We start from the raw sequence: 18,587 nt of genomic DNA, 5'->3' as shown, positions 1-18,587 counted from the left end.
CTTTGTTTCAAAGTATTGGGATAGTTTGTTTCAAAAGTGGGCAATTACATGGGTATTTGTATCATAAATTGACAAAAGCCAATCTTAGTTTCAAAAATGGACATCGTCATATTTGAATGTGTTTTACATTGTCTTAGAATGGAATTCTTAAGTGTCGACCATGATTTCCTTGTTCATAGGGCTGGCAGTATGACACACAAAAATTTTCACACTCATATCGGGAGGTTAACATAGAGAAACAAAAATGTGGCTCTACTGAAAAAAATCAACAAAATGGCTTTTGTCCATATTTGATACTAGGCACCTCATATTACCTTTGTAATAACTACAGATGTTTCTTGCAAAAATTATTCTCATTACTGCATTTAGTGTCTTATTACTTTTGTTAAATTGTAATTGTTGTATTGTTGTAAATGTGAGTCAGTTTTTAGTTCATAGAGTTACTGAAATGAATATATTAGACCATATTTACAAAATAGGCTTACAATATTTCAGAATGCAACCTTCACATAACAAGGATCATATCAACCCTAGTTGGGCATTGTAGGTAAATCAAAATTGGGACGCGCTAGTGTTGAGGGCGTATCCACCTTTTGGCTTGCTGGACGTCAGTTTACCAATGACTACATTGGCAATCATTCGACCACAGCTGTCTGTGGTTACGTCTACCGAGAGCCAAAAGGGGGAGTCACTTGCGTCATCTCGTATGTTTTGTAGCACCTAAAACCCAGTATTTATTAAACTTAGTTGTCATAATCCTAATACTGTACACATATATTTTACTGAAAAAGCATCAAACAATACTGAACACCCAGAGTTAATATTTAAACTTGTAGATTGATAAGATGGCTCCAGATAGTTTTTTTGTGAGAGTCGACTGGTTGGGAATAATTCTCTTTGTATGTTTTTGCAAGAAACCCCTGAACTCCTGGTTGTCCAGCTTCTTGCATGGGATATTCGCTGCGACCAGTGCACGGCAGAGCTCTGTATTGAAGGTTTTCTGAGAATTGTCCTCCATTTGGTGGAGAAATGGCTGCAGGCCTGTTGCTTGTTTTCTTGTCTTCAACATAGGTGTGGCAGTGTTCTTGTGCTGGTCCAGACTATTTATTTACACATTATCTGAAGGGACAGGAAACAAAAAAGAAAATTAACTTTGAGAAATCGTGTGAAGAACATTAGTAGGCCTGCCGTATAGGAAATAAAAGTATCAAGCATTTAATAAACACAGTACTTACTTCTTTTGAACAGGCTTGGCAAAACATCACTTTCCCATTGGTAGTGAAATTTGAGTCGCCATTGATCCACTGCTGATACAGAATAGATGTGCATGATTTGTCCATCGGCATTTGCTCGAGAAATTATTGCACTTCATTTAGAGAATGGAAAACACCGCCCGCTATTTCCTCTTTGACACCTTCAACTATATTAACAACAATGTACGTGGTCCACTAACAATCTGGCTTTAACAAATATTTTTACGAGTCCAGGAATTCCAAAATTACTTGCAGCTTAGCACAGAACAAGTAAACTGATGTGTAAACAGCTCTTCCCACCGTGCACGTTCTCTTTCTCTCTCTCCCACACCCCCACCTCCCCCACAGCAGGGTGCAGATTCAAGGCCACCTCGCTCCAAGCAGAATCAAAAGACAGAGAGAATGCTGTTGTCCTCTCTAATCGCATTTAAGTGCTTGTCTTTGGTAGCTACCTGCAAACAATACCTGCTTTCAGCGGCTATCTGGTCAAGAAAACGAACAAAGTAGAGATGGGTGGAAAAATAGACTTAAAAACTTAATATTTGTCGTTTTAGGCACTTAACATGCAAATGTCTTCAAAATAGGCACTAATGCATGAAAAAGGCATTTATTGGCACTATAAAACCCTTGTATTTCCTTTGAAAATTGACTGAAACAGATTTTAAACTTATAAGCATACGATTCTGGGTTGAGGATAAAAATAGGCATTTATGATGTAATCCTCACCCTAATAAGGAGATATATCATACATAAAGTTTGTGTAATTTTTATGTTCTAAAATTTTGGATTTAAAAATCCCTATTACTTGAAAAAATTCTGCAATCAAAGATTCCATATGCATGTGTCTTAATAAAGCTGTGATACATATTCCATACAAATTTTGTTATATTAGGCAGAATATTATGGGAGAAAAATGGGATTTAAATGTAAAACTACAGTTGGCAAACAGAGCATTATTACAGTGATAAATTGTTTGAATTCAGCGGAATAACTTCGTGACCAGAAAAAAAAGTAATTAAATCCTTTCAATTTCAGTCATAAAAAAAATTTCACCAAAATATCGATTTTTATCTTCGGAGTGTCGCCTTAATGACACTCGCATTTAAAAAACGGCATACAGAAACTTGCAGAAAATATTGGGTGGCATACCTCGTCAGCGGATGCAGGGTGGGCGCAGAAAATATTGGATGGCATACATCTTCGGCGGATGCAGGGTGGGCTTTGGCTTACAGGTAGCCATGGCTGGTCTGTGGTCCGACAGCTCTGCACTCTGACCAATGAACCGAGCAGTGGAGGAATGGCTCTGCCGTGGCGCTACACCTCTGCATTTGGGAATAAAAGTATTAATTTTTCAAACAGCTTCTGCACGATTTTTTCAGAAACCTTTTCCTGCTACAAAAGTAATTTATTGGAATTGATTACTAAATGGACATTATAGAAGACACCTTAATTTGTGAGAGATGTGAAATGTATGTATGTTTAGTCATCAGCCCGAAGGCTGGTTTGATCCTCTGCAGCTCCACCAACAGCTGTCATAAATAGCCTAGGTGTCACTGAAGAGGCGTACTAGGGAAATGAGGAGTGAGGTAGTTTCCCGTTGCTTTCCTCACCGAGCCAGCCGTTGCTATTACATATCAGGCAGCCAAGCCCACTGAAATATATGCACCAACCGACCCTGTGAGCGATATTTTCACACCATTCATAACAGGGACTGGCTGCATAAGGAATGGTATTACTAGCATCACTCATTCCTCAGTCACTTTCATATTGTCAAAGCCAAGGATGACACTGAGACAAGTCAATGAAAGTAACAAATTTGATATAGCCCATACCAGAAGACATAGTGCACTGTAAACACTACACCTCGCCAGCAAAGGCAAAGATGTGAAATATTTGAAGAAAAAAAAAAAGATTATCCATCGGCGTGATTTGAGCCAGCAATCTCGCTCTTATGAAGCAGAACTCTTGCCGCTCCGGCAGAGCTTGTCTTATTCGCAAATATAGCTCGTACATCGGCACACTGGAATTTTTCATTTATTAATTTCTCGGAAATTGCTGAGAATTGTGCCTTACTACTTGCACCTGTTACACTCCTGGTCATCCCCTACACGTGTACCAAAGATGGATCGAATCGTTCACCCATGCACCATAGCCTCCCCTTGTCAGTGAAGCGCTAAAATTGCTTAAGTTACAGTTAAGCAGTTGCTGATATTCCAGTAATAGAATTGGGAGGTAGTAAAAATAGCAGGAATTACAAAATTAATAAAACATAGTGATTTAAAACAAATTGGTTTAAACCATGATTTAAACTAGTCAACCCTGCTGGAAAGAATTGAAAATCAGGGCATCTACATTTCAATGCGAACACCTTATGTCCACTGCCACAGGATCACCACATTTCAGGTTAAAAGGAGAAGACATTTGGATGGCAGTAAAGGGGCAGACAGACAGTATTGAATTGCTGATAAGCTGGAAGCAAGTTTGAATCTTAACAACTGAATCTCATGTCTTATTGGTCACAATGAGACTCGCTGGCTGTCATCAACAGTATGCTGAAAGACATCTGAGAAAGCAGTGGTGGAAAGACCTTTTTGAAACCGGGATGTTATACGTGTGAGATTGGTGGTGGAAGTTCTAGAGGAGATTCATGATAGGACTTAGGGGTCAAGGAAACAGTAGAGCAAATCCAAGATAGATTTTACTGAGTTGTATGAAGGGCATACTTTTGCACAAAATGCCATAATTGTGCAGTCAACAAAAGACTAGGCCAAAGATGCAGAGGTAAAATGAAGACCTATCAGTACATTATTAGTGTTCCTCTAGAGAGAGTGACAATTGATAAGACAGGATTGTTGCCTGCTAGTGATGCAGGAAAGTGATACATGCTAGTGATGCAGATGCCAGAGCATATACATGCCTGAATAAGAAGGCAGCAAAGATTGCAGAGATACTAGTGAATGAGTTCGTCAGCACGTATGGTATTCCATTAAAACTGCTCTGCAAGATGCTGGTTATCCATGAAACTAGGACAGTACCTCTACATCCTCAGACTGAATGTTAGAACATTTCATTAAGGCTATTGAGGATTATGTGTGAAATATCATGAATGAGCATCAGAGGGACTAGGACTGATGTCTTCCATAATTTCCTCTGGCTTAGCGTATGGTGTGCATGAAACTTCAGGATGTTTGTCCGCGTCAGCCTGGTTTTGGAGGGAGCTGCACTTTGTGTTTGGCTGCCCTGAAGACCATGCTGTACTAACAGATCATTACGGCCTAGATTTGGTAAACGACTTAGAGACTGTGTGTACAGATGTTCATAGAAGATTGAATTTGGAAAACAATTGGATAAAGATATGGTAACCGAGCTCGATAGCTGCAGTTGCTTAAGTGTGGCCAATATCCAGTATTCGGGAGATAGGTTCGAACCCCACTGTCGGCAGCCCTGAAAATGGTTTTCCATGGTTTCCCATTTTCACACCAGGCAAATGCTGGGGCTGTACCTTAATTAAGGCCATGGCCGCTTCCTTCCCACTCCTAGCCCTTTCCTGTCCCATCATCGCCATAAGACGTATATGTGTCGGTGTGATGTAAAGCAACTAGCAAAAAAAAACAAGTTACGGTATGGCCAATGAGCGAACATTGTGGAGTTCCAGGAGGGTGGCCTAATGTGGCTCTGTAACACTTCAGGGAGGAGAAATGTCACTTGTGTTACAGAAGGCATGGCAAGACCCTTCACATATGGTAAAAAGGTTAAACTATGTAACTTTCCACATACAGTGTAGTCCAAGGTCCACAAAGGCGATGCATTTAAGTAAAGGTGTACAATTTCCCTTGGGCCAAGACGGGTAGAGCATCCCGTGCACTATGATACTGTCTTTGCCCTAGATACTCTTTTGCCGGGGCAGTCGACTTAAGCCGCCATAAATGTCTTATGACTGGGTATCAGCTGAAATTAGCGATACAAAATGTGTGTTGTGGTTTTACTTAGCAATCATACAGACTATGATGTGAAGTATTGATGGATGGCCATGACTGAGAGACATACAAAAGGCTCTTTTATCGAAGAGCCCTCATCTCATCATATTCTAAAGAACTGATTATATTTCATTCGTGGTAGTTTCATAGGCCGCTGATTCAGTTTCTCCCGTTCTATGCACTGAATCCTACACTTGTCAACTCCATACATACGTTGCTCGAAAACTATTCTTTAAGTGCAAATAAATTAATTGTTATCAACTTGAGTTTCATTTATTGAAAGACATGTTTATGATCATTTGATTTTCCTCTTTGCAGCATGGAAGTTACTAGGAATGTTCTTCTATTTGTTGTGTATATTTAGAAGATTGGAAAGGTCAGAGAGTAAAATTCTTCTGTGACCAGAGGTGGTGCACAGTATACTTTCCTGGTTTGACAGTTTTACGATTAAGAGTGTATATGGAATCAAACATATTTCAGTATGCAGCAATTCATAGGAGACAGCAAATAATATGATGTAATAATTAATAAAGATTCATGGGCAGGCTGTCCAATAAGAAAGGGGCTGGGACAAATGAGAGGTCTGTGGAAGGCATAGGAAGAATAATAAAGTTTAACCAAGACCATATATTCTTTCTACTTGAAAGATAACCCCAAACACAACTTAGCATTCCATAACATGGTCCATTAATAAAACAATCGTTCTGAATAATGTATTTACAAGAAATCCGTAGACCATTTACAAAATGTTGTATTAAATGAGGAAATTCAAAAGGACATAGCAAACTGCAAGCCTCAGAATAAATGAACAGTTTCCAAAATAAACAAGAAGAGAAGGAAGGCAGTAAGGAGGGGTGAATACGGAATCACAACAGTGGGAGTCGCCTAAGCACTTTGAGATGCAGAGTACAAAGTCAGTCTATTGATTAATTGGAGGTCATATTTTGTTGTTGGAAAGAAGCACTTGTGTAAAACTGAAAAACCGGCCATAGAAACGAAGGTAAGTTTAAGGCCCTGGCTGCCAAAATCCATTAGGCAAACAATAATGATAAGTAAAGCACTCTGTTACTCACCCAATGCAGTAGAAAATAAACAGAGTTTCCCAGCAGAATACTGCCAACCCCTTGGGCGACCCTCCAACCTCACTCAGTATCAGTGCTGGACTGAAGACCTAGGGATTGGGGGGCAAATTTATACCATCACAGAAAGTTTGTGAAAGAAGCGCACATGGGTTCTAGAAACATCAGGTAGTGATGCAGTGAGGGATGTAACCCAGGTAGATCAGTGTGCGATGAGCTGTCCAGCAGGTTGGGCGCTAAGCGAGGCCTTAGCGAAAGTACAAGGCCGATTACATGAGTGTTGATAGCAGCGAGTAGGACAAGACGTGGAGTTCTATATAACAGCAGCCATAGTTAAATTTTGAAAATTGATTGAAAAATACACACTGAACTACAAATATCACTTGTTCAGTGCTGCAAGCGAAAGAGTTAACTTACTCTCTCACATGGTTACTAACTACGGACTAAACACTCCAAGGTGTTTAATTGTTAGTCTTTGCATGTCCTGGATAGTGATGAAACCCATTGGTCTAATACGTCAGGGCTGCATAGCATAGAGCCTCTCAAAGGGAATGTGCCCTTTGATAGAGGGGACACTTTTGTGTCAGACTATTGGCCTACAGCAAAAGAGTTCTTATTGTTTGGTAGAGTTGATAACTAAATCTATCTTGTGTATGTAATTTTGGAAGTATGGAATTTACAGAATGGACAAGTATATACACTATTATACAAAAGAAAAACCTGCAAAGAATACATGGTAAGTAGGGAACAATTGCACATGAATATCTAAATTGTTTATCCACTGCACTAGTGATACTGAGACATCAGCAAAGTCTTTTCGGTCTCCACCATAAGCACGCAGAGGGCATTTGTCCATTATATGATTCATGGTCTGGACTAAAGCACCACAATCACACGCTGGAGAGTCCCTGAAGCCCCACTGGTGAAGGGAGAATGCAGATCTTCCACAATTTGTGCGAAACCTGTTTAGTGATGCCCACGTTCTTCTTGGCAAACTGAAACCAGCTGGGGCGTGGTTTGGATTAAAGAGGCTTGGCCACTCCGGAGCTGTACGAATCCATTGCTCTTTCCATTCCTCTTTAATTGAAACCAGCATCCATTAGATTCTTAGCTGTTTTCATTGGTGGCTTACGGGATTTCAGCCTTTTACAAGTAACAACTCTCATTATTGTTCCGTATTGAAGATGACGTTAGGCATAGATATCAAGGATAATTTAATAAAAAAAACACCTATTGAATAGTATTGAATAGGTGGTTTTTTATTAAATTATCCTTGATATCTATGCCTAATTTCAGCCTTTGTCTCCAGAGATCTGCAACATCTCTATGAATAGGTAGAGTTGGATTGGACATGATCTTATCATATTCTTGAACAAGGGCTCTTGAACGTCGCAGGCTTGGTGGAGCAATGTGGGACAGGACTGGCAGCCAGTGCGTTGCAGTAGGCTTCAGAGTACCAGAGATAATACGCATGGTGGTGTTAAGTTGTACATAGACTTTCTTCACGTGGCAACTGTTAAGCCATACTGAAGAGCAGTATTCAGCTGCAGAATACACGAGGCCAAGCGCAGTACGTCATAATGTGTGCGCTGAAGCACCCCATAAAGTTCCACACAATTTAAACAGAATATTATTACGTGATCTCAACTTAGATCCGAGGTTTTCAAGATCCCAATGGCGGTGGCTCTTCACCCAGAATATACTGAAAGTGTTGCACAATTTCTGGTATTTTGCTATAAACTAAATCTGTTTCTGGGGCTGGTCGGCGAGTCCCTAACATTAGGAGTGAACACGTCTCTCCTAACTGTTATACAAGGTAAGATTAGTAACATTTACATTTCTAAACTGAATTTCATGCTAAGAGGGAAGAATGTATGCTTTTACATTTGGATCATTTGGTACCTTACTATGGGGGGAGGGGGGTGCATAAGAAAGAAGTTTCTAATCAGCACCATCAGCTTTTGGATGGGGACGTTGTTATATTTAGATCCACATTTTCATACTGCATCTGGACACATTTTATGTGGTGTATGTCTGGTGGTCTGACATGACAGGATGAATCCACACCCTTTGTCATGTATTCTGTGTTATTGGTGGATTTTTGTCTGTAAAAGTACACTTATTGAGTTCACAGGTTCTTGTGAACTGCATATCTTTGTTTTAGCATTATGAAATAGAGAACCTTATTTTTGATCTTACCTTCATATCAAATTTTTGAATGTGTGAAGGTGTTTTCTTGTAATAAGTGTTGTCCCTTGGAACCTCAAATGTGATGCTCTCCAGGAGACCATACCTTAAGTTGCATGACAAAATTGTACACTATGAAGGAAAAAGGTGGTAGGGGGAAAAAAATGTAGATTTTTATATTTGAGCACCATCTTTTAGTCTGATCCTTTAACTACATAATAAAAGGAGTGACAGTGACGTGGCCATACGGAAAAGTCTTCAAAATAACCCTGGAAAGCAGCTGTGCAGTCTAATAAAACTATACCTGAAGTCACAATGGGAATTTAACATTGGCGACTTAAGGTATGGTTTCTTAAATTATGTTCCTGCATTGTTTTCTTGTACCAAAATATGAATTATGAAAATATGAAATATGAAATAACCAGCATGTGCATCAAGATAATATATAGTTACATTTATAGACATTTACTTGGCTGCATATTTTATAACTGGTAATTTTACCTAAAGTGGACTTTCTGCACAGGAGCCCAATCATAGTGCCGTGATTTGTTTCTTCATGCTGACAAGTGCGCTGCACAAAATAAAAATAACATTATGTGGAGAGTTATTTCAGGTTTACACGAAAAAATAACTATTTCTTTTCTGTCATTGGGTCATACGAATGTTTTATTGTCACTGAACGTTAGCCGGCCCCATGCTGAAGCGGTAGCGTGCCTGCCTCTCACCCGGAGGCCCTGGGTTTGATTCCAGGTCAGGGATTTTTACCTGGACCTGAGGGCTGGTTCGAGATCCACTCAGCCTGCGTGATTAGAACTGAGGAGCTGTCTGATGGTGAGATAGCAGCCCCGGTCTAGAAAGCCAAGAATAACGGCCAAGAGGATTCGTCATGCTGACCACACGACACCTCGTAATCTGCAGGCCTTCGGGCTGAGCAGTGGTTGCTTGGTAGGCCAAGGCCCTTCAAGGGCTGTAGTGCCTTGGTGGGGGGGGCTGAACGTTAGGTCTCATGAAAAGGGAGTACCATGTTACACATATTGTCTCGGTCATTTAAGGTAGCATCGTTGAGTCAAAACCAAACAAAGCTGTCACCATTGGAAAAGAAACTGGCGAGCTGGGAAAATGGTTGGAAAAGAGTTCCTTAGATCACATCTTTCAGTCATTTTATTGTGAAAAAGAATATACCCAGAGTCATTATGTGTCAACAAAATTGGGACTGTCCAAATGTAATTGTGAAGATTTGCAGAGGAGATAATCTTCAGAACCTACCTAGGAAGTTGGAAGTAGGCCTTAAAGGCATGACTGCAGCAAGGACTAAATATCTGTTCGACAACATTGGAGGATGATATAAATGTTGATTCCCATAGGGAACCTGAAATATTTGTCCCGAAGGTTTAACATTCGAGGAAACGGGGAAATTCGTTGTGCCAACAGCCAGACAATATTAAGGCCGCTGAACCTGGGCCAAGTAGCGAGACAGATTGTGTTCGCAAAAGGAAAACCCATACATAACTAAGAACATTCCATGGAAATGAGCAACAATTCAGTTTTTTTATGGAATAAAAGATTAGTAATGTAAATCATTAACTGGATATCAACTGGATGTAGTTTCGTAAAGATCTTCTAAAATATTAAACATTATTATTATTATTATTATTATTATTATTATTATTATTATTGTACATCTTAAGACAGAACTTCTGTGTATATGAGTGCATCAAAGAAAGAACAATAAGTTCCACCTTTTCAATACTATATATTGTGCTGCAAGACTAAAACTTTCTTTTTCACTTTTTTCCCTTCAAATTTTGAACATGTTTTACGGAGTTAATTTCTGGATAATAAAACTCCAAAAAAATTAAAAAAATTATTTTAGTATGCAAAGCCAACATTTCTTTATCCAGTGAAAGTCGGATTTAAAAAAATCCTTGTTATATCACAGTGCTATACCCTATTTTCCAATAAATTTTCTCAAAATTCAATAAATTCTTACAACTTCCAAAGTTACATAAAGTGATCAGTTTTAAGCTAGAGACTTCTGGGTTTCAGGGAAATGATCGCAAAATTATCCACTATTGAAATATAAAATAAACCAAAAATGTGATTTTCTGACTTAAGATATGGTTTCTGCAGAGTGTCACAAATAGTGGTTCACCCTGAATTTTGTATGTAGAGAGATTGCACTTATTTCTTAAATCTGACTTAATATTTTTTTTAAACCTCCTTTTTCTCTGTTTTTTCAGTTCCGGCTGTGGTTGAACCTGCAGTTCCATACATGGAGAAACCTCAAGTAGTTTCGAAAGGGGAAGAATCCATGGTTGTTAGTTCCATTAAGCCCACTACAGCAAGAAGAAATAAAGGCCAAAACAAGGACAGTGACTCAGATGACGAGTAAGTGCTATCATATTATTAATATAAGTGCATAAGAAAGTGATGTTCCCGCAAATGGTCTGAAGTATGTGAAAAATTAAGTGCAGAGTTTAAAACACCTTATTCTTTTGAATAATCCACACATGGTTTTTCTTTCAAATAATCTGGAAGCATGGATTATTGGGGACAAGTTTGGCAATGACTTATTTCTCAGCATCTGCAGAAACTCACGTGTGGCTTCGTTTTTGCTCTGACAGGGACAGAATTAAGTTTTCTTTATTGGTTTTAGTATTTGCAGTTCTTATGTATTTGTGTGACATAAAGAAAACTATGGGGCATTATTGCACATACAGAGCAAGTGAAAACTTAAAAATGATTAAGAAGCCTGAAAACAAGCTAATAGAGCTGCTGGTAGGAAATACAATGTTAGTGAAATGTGCATTCACGACTGGTGAAGTAAGAAAGATCTTTTATTGGAAACCGCAGATAGCCATAGAGAAAAAGCAGCCAATAGCAAAGTATGTGGAAGTGGAAGAGACTTTATGTAAGAACATCAAGGAGAAACAGCAATTTGATTGTATGGTTTTCACCAAAAGCGCATCAATAAATCATCATTGATCTGCATTTAGGGCTCTCGCCCAGGTGGCAGATTGCCTGTCATTGTTTTCCTAGTCTTTCCTTAATTGATGGTGAAATCGAGGAAGAACTCAAGACCTACTTTGACGAAGTGTTGAACAGAGAAAGTGTAACAGTAGACACAGAAGAGCCAAGTTGAAATACTGAAGCAGCAATCATGTGGCTAGAAATTGAGAAGGCACTCAAGAACACGAGAAAATGAAAGGCGTAGAAGAAGCTAAGTGGATAGGATGCGAACAGCAGATATTCCAGCAATCCAGTGGTTTTACAGACTGCGCAACATCATTTGGTAGGAAAACACCTACACAGAGGATTGGAAGGAGGGCATAATAATTGTACTTACATTGTAGAAAGGAAGCAGACGTAAATGCACAGACTGTTACAGTATTACACTGCTGTCTCATGATCTAGAAATATTGGAAAAATCATAGAGAAAAGAATTGGAAATACTGTTGAACTATTTCTGGACGAAGAACAGGACAGTTTTTTAGACCAGGTAGGGCAACTGCAGAGCTCATCTTTGACTGAACTCTAATTTCAAGTAACAAACTGCAATGCCACATATATAGGCCAATAATCATCATCATCATCATCATGATGCTAAACTATCTCCAGTTTCCCAGGTGTGGTATATGAGTCTCCTCCATCTCATCCTGTCCTTGTACCATTCTTCCTCCACCAACTTGTCTCAATCATGACCTCTCAGCAGTACATCGTTCTTAACTAAATCTATCCATTTCCTTCGTGGCCTTCCCACGGGTCGTCTTCCTTCTACTTTTCTGTCAAATTCCTTCCTTGCAGTTCTGTTTACTGGCATCCTCTTCATGTGACCAAACCACTTCAGTCTTGATATCTGAATCTTATTGAGGAGAGAATCATCTATTCCTACTTCTTCTCTAATTTTCTCATTCCTAATCTTGTCTTTCCTGGTTTTCTGTATCATAGTGCGTAGGAATTTCATTTCAGCTGCCTGAAGTTTGGAATTATCTCTATTGGCCAGTGTTGTGGTTTTGAGACTGTATGTAAGAATTGGTGTATAATAGGACTTGTACAATGTCATTTTTGTTTTCATGGGTATTTGCTCATCCCACAGCAGGTGTCTTACCTGGTGGTAAAATTGTGTAGCCTTATTGATTCGATTGTTCACCTCATGTTTTGCTAGGTTGTCATTTGATATAACGCTACCCAAGTATTTTAAAAACTGGAACGCTGTCCAGTTGGGCTTCATTTAACATGGCTATTGGTTCTGCTCCTTCCCCATACACTTTCTTCACCACCGTCTTGGTCTTGCTGATGTTTAAACCATATTTCTTAAACTACTCATTCCAGCTTTGGATTCCCTCTCCCATTTCGTCTTCTGAGTCACTCCAGATCGCAACATCATCTGCAAATGTGAAGGCTTTGATATCTCCATGTTCTTTCCTTTTAATAGATTTCATTACTACATCCATTACAATAATAAATAGAAGTGGTGACAATGAGCTGCCCTGCTGCACTCCTCTTTTTGTTTCAAACCAGTCCGACAAACCACATCCTACTTGAATACAGCTTCTCTTCCCACTGTACAACATTTTCACTTTGTCTATGAGGCTGTCTTGCACTTGAAGTTCTTTCGTCCATTGCCAAATTCTTTCCCTCGGTACACTTGTCGTATGCTTTCTCACTGTCCAAGAATATTAGAAATAAAGGCTTGTTATTTTCCCAGTATTTTTCCATAAGCATCCTAATTGCAAATATGAGGTCTGTAGTTGACCTTCCTGGTCTGAAACCATACTGCTCTTCTCCCAAAATTTGTTCAACAATATCTCTGATTCTCGTCTCTATAATTTTTTCCAATATTTTCAGGACATGAGACAGTAGTGTGATACCACGGTAATTAGTACATTTTCATCGGCTTCCTTTCTTGAACAGAGGTTCAATGATGCCCATCTTCCAGTCCTCAGGAATAGTAGTTTCCTCCCATATCTTGTTTTCTCTACTGTCCTCTTCCAGTTTGTCTGCAAACTCATTCCATTTCTTCTCTTTTTCTTCTTACAATGTTCTTTACAGCAAAACTAAATTTCTATGCCAGATTTAAAATATAAATAAACTGCAATAACGGTTTCAAAGGAATTGAAGTGGGCGAAAATTACTTGTATAATAGGCAGCCCATTATATGCTCATTATAAAAAACCCATGCATAATTACAAAAGAATTGTAATAAGAGGATGATGATGATAATAATAATAAGCGGAGCACTAAATATAAAATACCTGAAAGTAAGAATACTGCGTATCATTGACTTAGCCAGGGCGAGAGGCATGGTGTAGCGATAGGTCAGCAGACTGGCTAGCCAGCTAGACTTGCACCAATGACAGAGCAATCATTTTTCAACACGTCGCATTCTATGCTTTAGTGGAGAGACAAGAGGACTTCATTAAGTTAAGTTCCAGATTTCAAGTTCCGAAATATTTAAACAGAAATAAGCATAAATGTTGATACATTTCTAAATATTTGAGTGTGGTTTGGTAGAATCTGATGATGATCTTTCAGGAATGAAATATGTCATTCTTCTTCTTCTTCTTCTTCTCCTGCTTCTTCTTCTTCTTCTTCTTCTTCTTCTTCTTCTTCTTCTTCTTCTTCTTCTTCTTCTTCTTCTTCTTCTTCTTCTTCTTCTTTTCCTCCTCTTGTCGTTTGGGCCTACTGAGGACCACAGGGCTCGTTTCGACTCCTTGTATGGAAATTCTGTTTTTTCTTTGCCCAGAAAGCTTTCATCTTCTGACTGTGTGCTTGTTTCCTTTCCTTGGTCCACTTCGGTCGGGTGGTGCCTGTACTCTGTCTGCTGGTGAGAGACTCTGGAAGGACACCTTGAAAGGTTAACTGCCGGAATAATACACGATCCTGTATGGTTTGTTCTGAAATCCCCAGCTGTTCTAAGTCGGACTTCACTGTGGTGATCCATTTATTTTTGGACGCTTTCCCTCTGCCTCTAGTGGTAAAGATCTTGCTGGTAAGTCTGTAAGTACTCATACGAGTCAAATGCCCATAGAAAGTCACTTGCTTCTTCCTCATGGATGTAACTATGTCTTCTTGATGGTCATAGATCTCTTTGTTGTGCCTTATCCTGTAAGTACCATCCCCTTCTCTTATTGGTCCTAAAATCCTCCTTAGTATTTTTCGTTCCTTGAGCTCTAGCTTCCTCAGTGGACCTTTTCTGTTCATCAGAAGACAAACAGAGGCATACAGTACGGACGGTCTTACTACTGAATTGTAATGTTGGAGTTTAAGGTTCTTAGAGAGGCACTTGGATGTATAGATGCTCTTACAGGTATGGTAGATCCTTTCCAACTTGGTGCATCTGGTGTCTATTGCTAATGTCTCATTCTCGGTTGCTGAAATCCACTCCCCTAGGTACTTCACTGCAGGAACCTTACGAATGGTGGTGTTTTCCAGTGGCATAGTAGGTGGGACTCCCTTTATGTTAGTCACAAACTCAGTTTTCTTTATATTGACCCTCAAGCCGGTTTTAGCTGCTCTGGAATAGAGGCTCTGTAGCTGGTGAGTAGCTTCTTCTATGTTATTAGCTAATAAGGTAAGGTCGGCAGCAAAGGCCAGGCAAGGTACACTGAGATTATCTTTCTTGTAGCCAATTTGCAGTCCACCTCCTGGAGGTAATGTGGCAGTCCATTCCCTGATAATCTTCTCTAGAACACAATTAAAGAGAATGCAAGAAATTCCATCATAGAGAAACTCTCTGAGAGCTCACCTCGAAACTTTACTTTGGAGGTGGTGTTCTTCAGCATAGCCTGGATTAGTCTGGTGTTCTTCTCATCCAGGCCTAATTCCCATAAGGTGGAGAAGAGGGTCTGCCTGTCTATTGAATCATATGCCTTCTGGAAGTCCACTAGTATGACTACCCATTGGTGTCCGCCACGATTCTTGTACCTCAGGATTGTTTTGAGGTTCTGTATCTGCTCTGTGCAAGATCTATTTGCGCGAAAACCAGCCTGATATTCACCTAATTGGGAATCCAGTTGACTGACCACTCTGGTTTGCAGGGCTTTAGAAAAGATCTTGTACGTAACCGATATTAGAGAGATGCCTCTGTAGTTGTCGAGGTTTATCTTACTACCTTTCGTGTGTAGAAGATGGATCACCGCTGAGGTCCATTCCTCAGGTAAGGTCTCCGTTGCCCAAATATCCTCTATGATCTGATGGATGCTTTGTATGGATTGTTCGTCAGCATGTTTCCACATCTCCGCTACTATACCGTCTTCACCTGAGGCCTTGTTGTTTTTAGGCTCTTGATAATCTCCCTTATTTCTTCAATGGTTGGCGGTATGGAGTCTCGGTTTCTGGAAAGAGGTTCGGAGAATGTGAGGCTCTCTTTAGGTTCCTCTGCGTTGAGGAGCTGTTCGAAATACCCTGCAAGAGTATTGGTACAATCCTTGTTGTTGAACTGAAGCTTCCCATCAGGTCCACGAAGATGAAGGGTGGGAGCTGTGTATTTCGTCGTCTGTTTTCTGAGTTCTCTGTAGAAATCTCTTGAGTTGTGCCTCTTAAAGTCCTCTTCCGCCTGTTGTATTAGAGCCTTGTTATGGTTCCTCTTAGCCTTTTGTACTATACTGGCAGTTATTTTCCCTTGAGTAAGGAAGGCCTGGTAGTTAGCCTCATTTTTGCATTGGTTTCACGTGACCCAGGCTCTGCGTCTATCTTCTATAGCATGGTCACGTGTAGTGGTCCACCATGGATGTTTTCCTTTGTTGGATGAGGCAGGCATGGTCTTCTGACCATCATCCAGTAGAGCTTTTTGTAGGTTGGGCCACCCTTGCTTCTGTGTTTTTTCTTTCAGAGTGACTTTGAAATCACAGTCTTCATCACTCAGTCGGAGGGTGTTTAACTTTGGTATTTTAGCCTTTCTGCTGACATTCAGTGCCCTCCTCTGTGGTTGTAGGATGGTTTTTACCAGAGATAGGTAATGGTCCGAGTCTAAGTTAGCACCCCTTAGTACCTTGACATTCTGAATCTCATTGTGATGCTTTTTGTCCATGGCCACATGGTCTATCTGAAATTCACCTAGTAGTGGATTTCGGCTCTTCCATGTCTTCGCCTTCCTAGGCAGGTGTTTGAAGGCAGTTGATTTTAGGACAAGACCATATTTGTCACAAAGGTCTATAAGACGTTCTCCGTTCTTATTTGTCCTCTTATAGGCTGGATAGAGGCCCACTATCCTGCAATATTTTTTCTCCTTTCCTACTTGTGCATTGAAATCACCCATCAGTATGGTGGTATGATGTTGTGGGATCTTGTCCAGGGCTTCTTCTAGAATGCTCCAGTATTGTTCAACTGCTTCCAGGTCATTTCTATTTGTGTCGTTTGTGGGTGCATGGAAGTTCGTTATGCTATATGCCCTATTACGAAACCTCAAAGATATTGAGGAGGTCCTACCATTAAGTGAAGTGAACCCTATTATGTGCTTAATCGTGCTATGATGAACAGCAAAGCCAGTGGGACTGTCTTCATCACCTTGATGCCTGGTTTCCCTTTGTATATTCTGTATCCTTGGGATTCAAATGCATCTTCGTCTGTGAATTGTGTTTCTTGTAGTGCTGCAATCTTGATGTTATATTTGTTCAGCATGTCTAGAGTCTGTTTAAGTTTACCAGTCTTTAGCAACGAGTTGATGTTCTCCGTAGCCAAGTAGGTGATATTTCTCTTTCTTTTCTGCTGTTGTTTGCATGGTGGAGTACATGAAGGTGCAGGCTCCCCAGAATCTGATGACCTGAAAATGAAAGACTCCCTAGCCCTCGGAAACCTAATAGCGTCGGGGTCGGAAAAGAACAAGAGTTGACCAAGGAAGGTCAGATAGGACAGATGAAAGTAAGGAGCCTGGCACAAGTAAGTGGAAGCAATGCCAGGACTCAGCTAAGGGCCCATGGCCGCCAATCCACGCTCCAAATTTCAGAGCCCCTGGGGCCCCTTTTAGTCGCCTCTTACGACAGGCAGGGAATACCATGGGTGTTATTCTACCGCCCCCACCCACAGGGGGGAAATATGTCATTCTATTTTAATTAATTTATTTCTTTTTCATGTATAATACTGTTACCATATGTTTTCTTTTTCAGGTAGTTTATTACTCATAATTAGTTTTGGCAAACTGAAGAACCTGACCATTATAAATTAAAACTGAGTCGAAACTGAAAAGAGATAGCTTCAGATAGTATAAAAGACTTTTACTTAATGAAACTTGATTGACTTCCAGCATCCAAAATGCAGCTTGTGCATTTTCTGAGACCATTTAGCCCTGTAATCCAAATATATATTTTTTCTTGTTTTTTTTACGTCGCACAGACACAGGCAGGTCTTATGGCGACGATGGGATAGGAAAGGCCTAGGAGTTTGAAGGAAGAGGCCGTGGCCTTAATTAAAGTACAGCCCCAGCATTTGCCTGGTGTGAAAATGGGAAACCACGGAAAACCATCTTTAGGGCTGTCGACAGTGGTATTCGAACCCACTAATTCCTGGATGCAAGCTCACAGCCGCGTGCCCCTAACCGCACGGCCAACTTGCCTGGTAATCCAAATATTAGCTGTTTGAAGATAGAGTAGAAGTCCGTTGCATTGTGAATTCACAAAGGCGAAAAATTTACTCGCTATAACGGATTGTCCTTATATCCAATTTTTCGTAAAAGTTGGGAAAACCCCATACAAATTAAAATCGGTGTGAAACAGGAATCAGTTTGTTCAACAATTGCATTTTCATGAATGATATGCACACTGCGGCTTGCTTGTTTGTTGCTTTTAGAAATACGATACTACATGAAAGTGTGTGCTTAATTTCATTCTGAAAATGATGTAGTATCTATCCAGATGCCTTTGTGGCAAACATTCCAGTTTTCTTCTTCAAACAGCGTCACTTAACCTAACCATATATGTATCATGAAAACGTATTTCAAGCGCAAGTAGAGAAGCGATAATCTCCTCGCTACAAATTTACATGGGAACAGCCTTTCAAAATTTAACTAGACTCTAGAAAATAAAAATTATCCTCTTAATCGGTGATGTTATAATTATTGCGACACAGCGAGCTCACATACCAAATGCAACTCA

At 40.0% G+C, this 18,587-nt stretch overlaps 1 protein-coding gene across 2 annotated transcripts in view; it reads left to right on the top strand.

Moving 5' to 3' along the window:
* The window catches only part of LOC136866262 (uncharacterized), a 445,701-nt gene that overhangs the window by 206,758 nt on the left and 220,356 nt on the right, over positions 1-18,587 (top strand). For both annotated transcript variants that reach the window (XM_067143066.2, XM_067143067.2), the window contains one exon: positions 10,737-10,884. In XM_067143066.2, coding sequence (XP_066999167.2) covers positions 10,737-10,884 — 148 coding nt within the window. The remainder of the gene's footprint in view (positions 1-10,736; positions 10,885-18,587) is intronic.

Source organism: Anabrus simplex, chromosome 3 (assembly GCF_040414725.1).
Source record: "Anabrus simplex isolate iqAnaSimp1 chromosome 3, ASM4041472v1, whole genome shotgun sequence".
NCBI lineage: Eukaryota > Metazoa > Arthropoda > Insecta > Orthoptera > Tettigoniidae > Anabrus > Anabrus simplex.
Note: the sequence above shows the minus strand (reverse complement) of the source record. Positions and strands in the feature narration are given on the sequence as shown.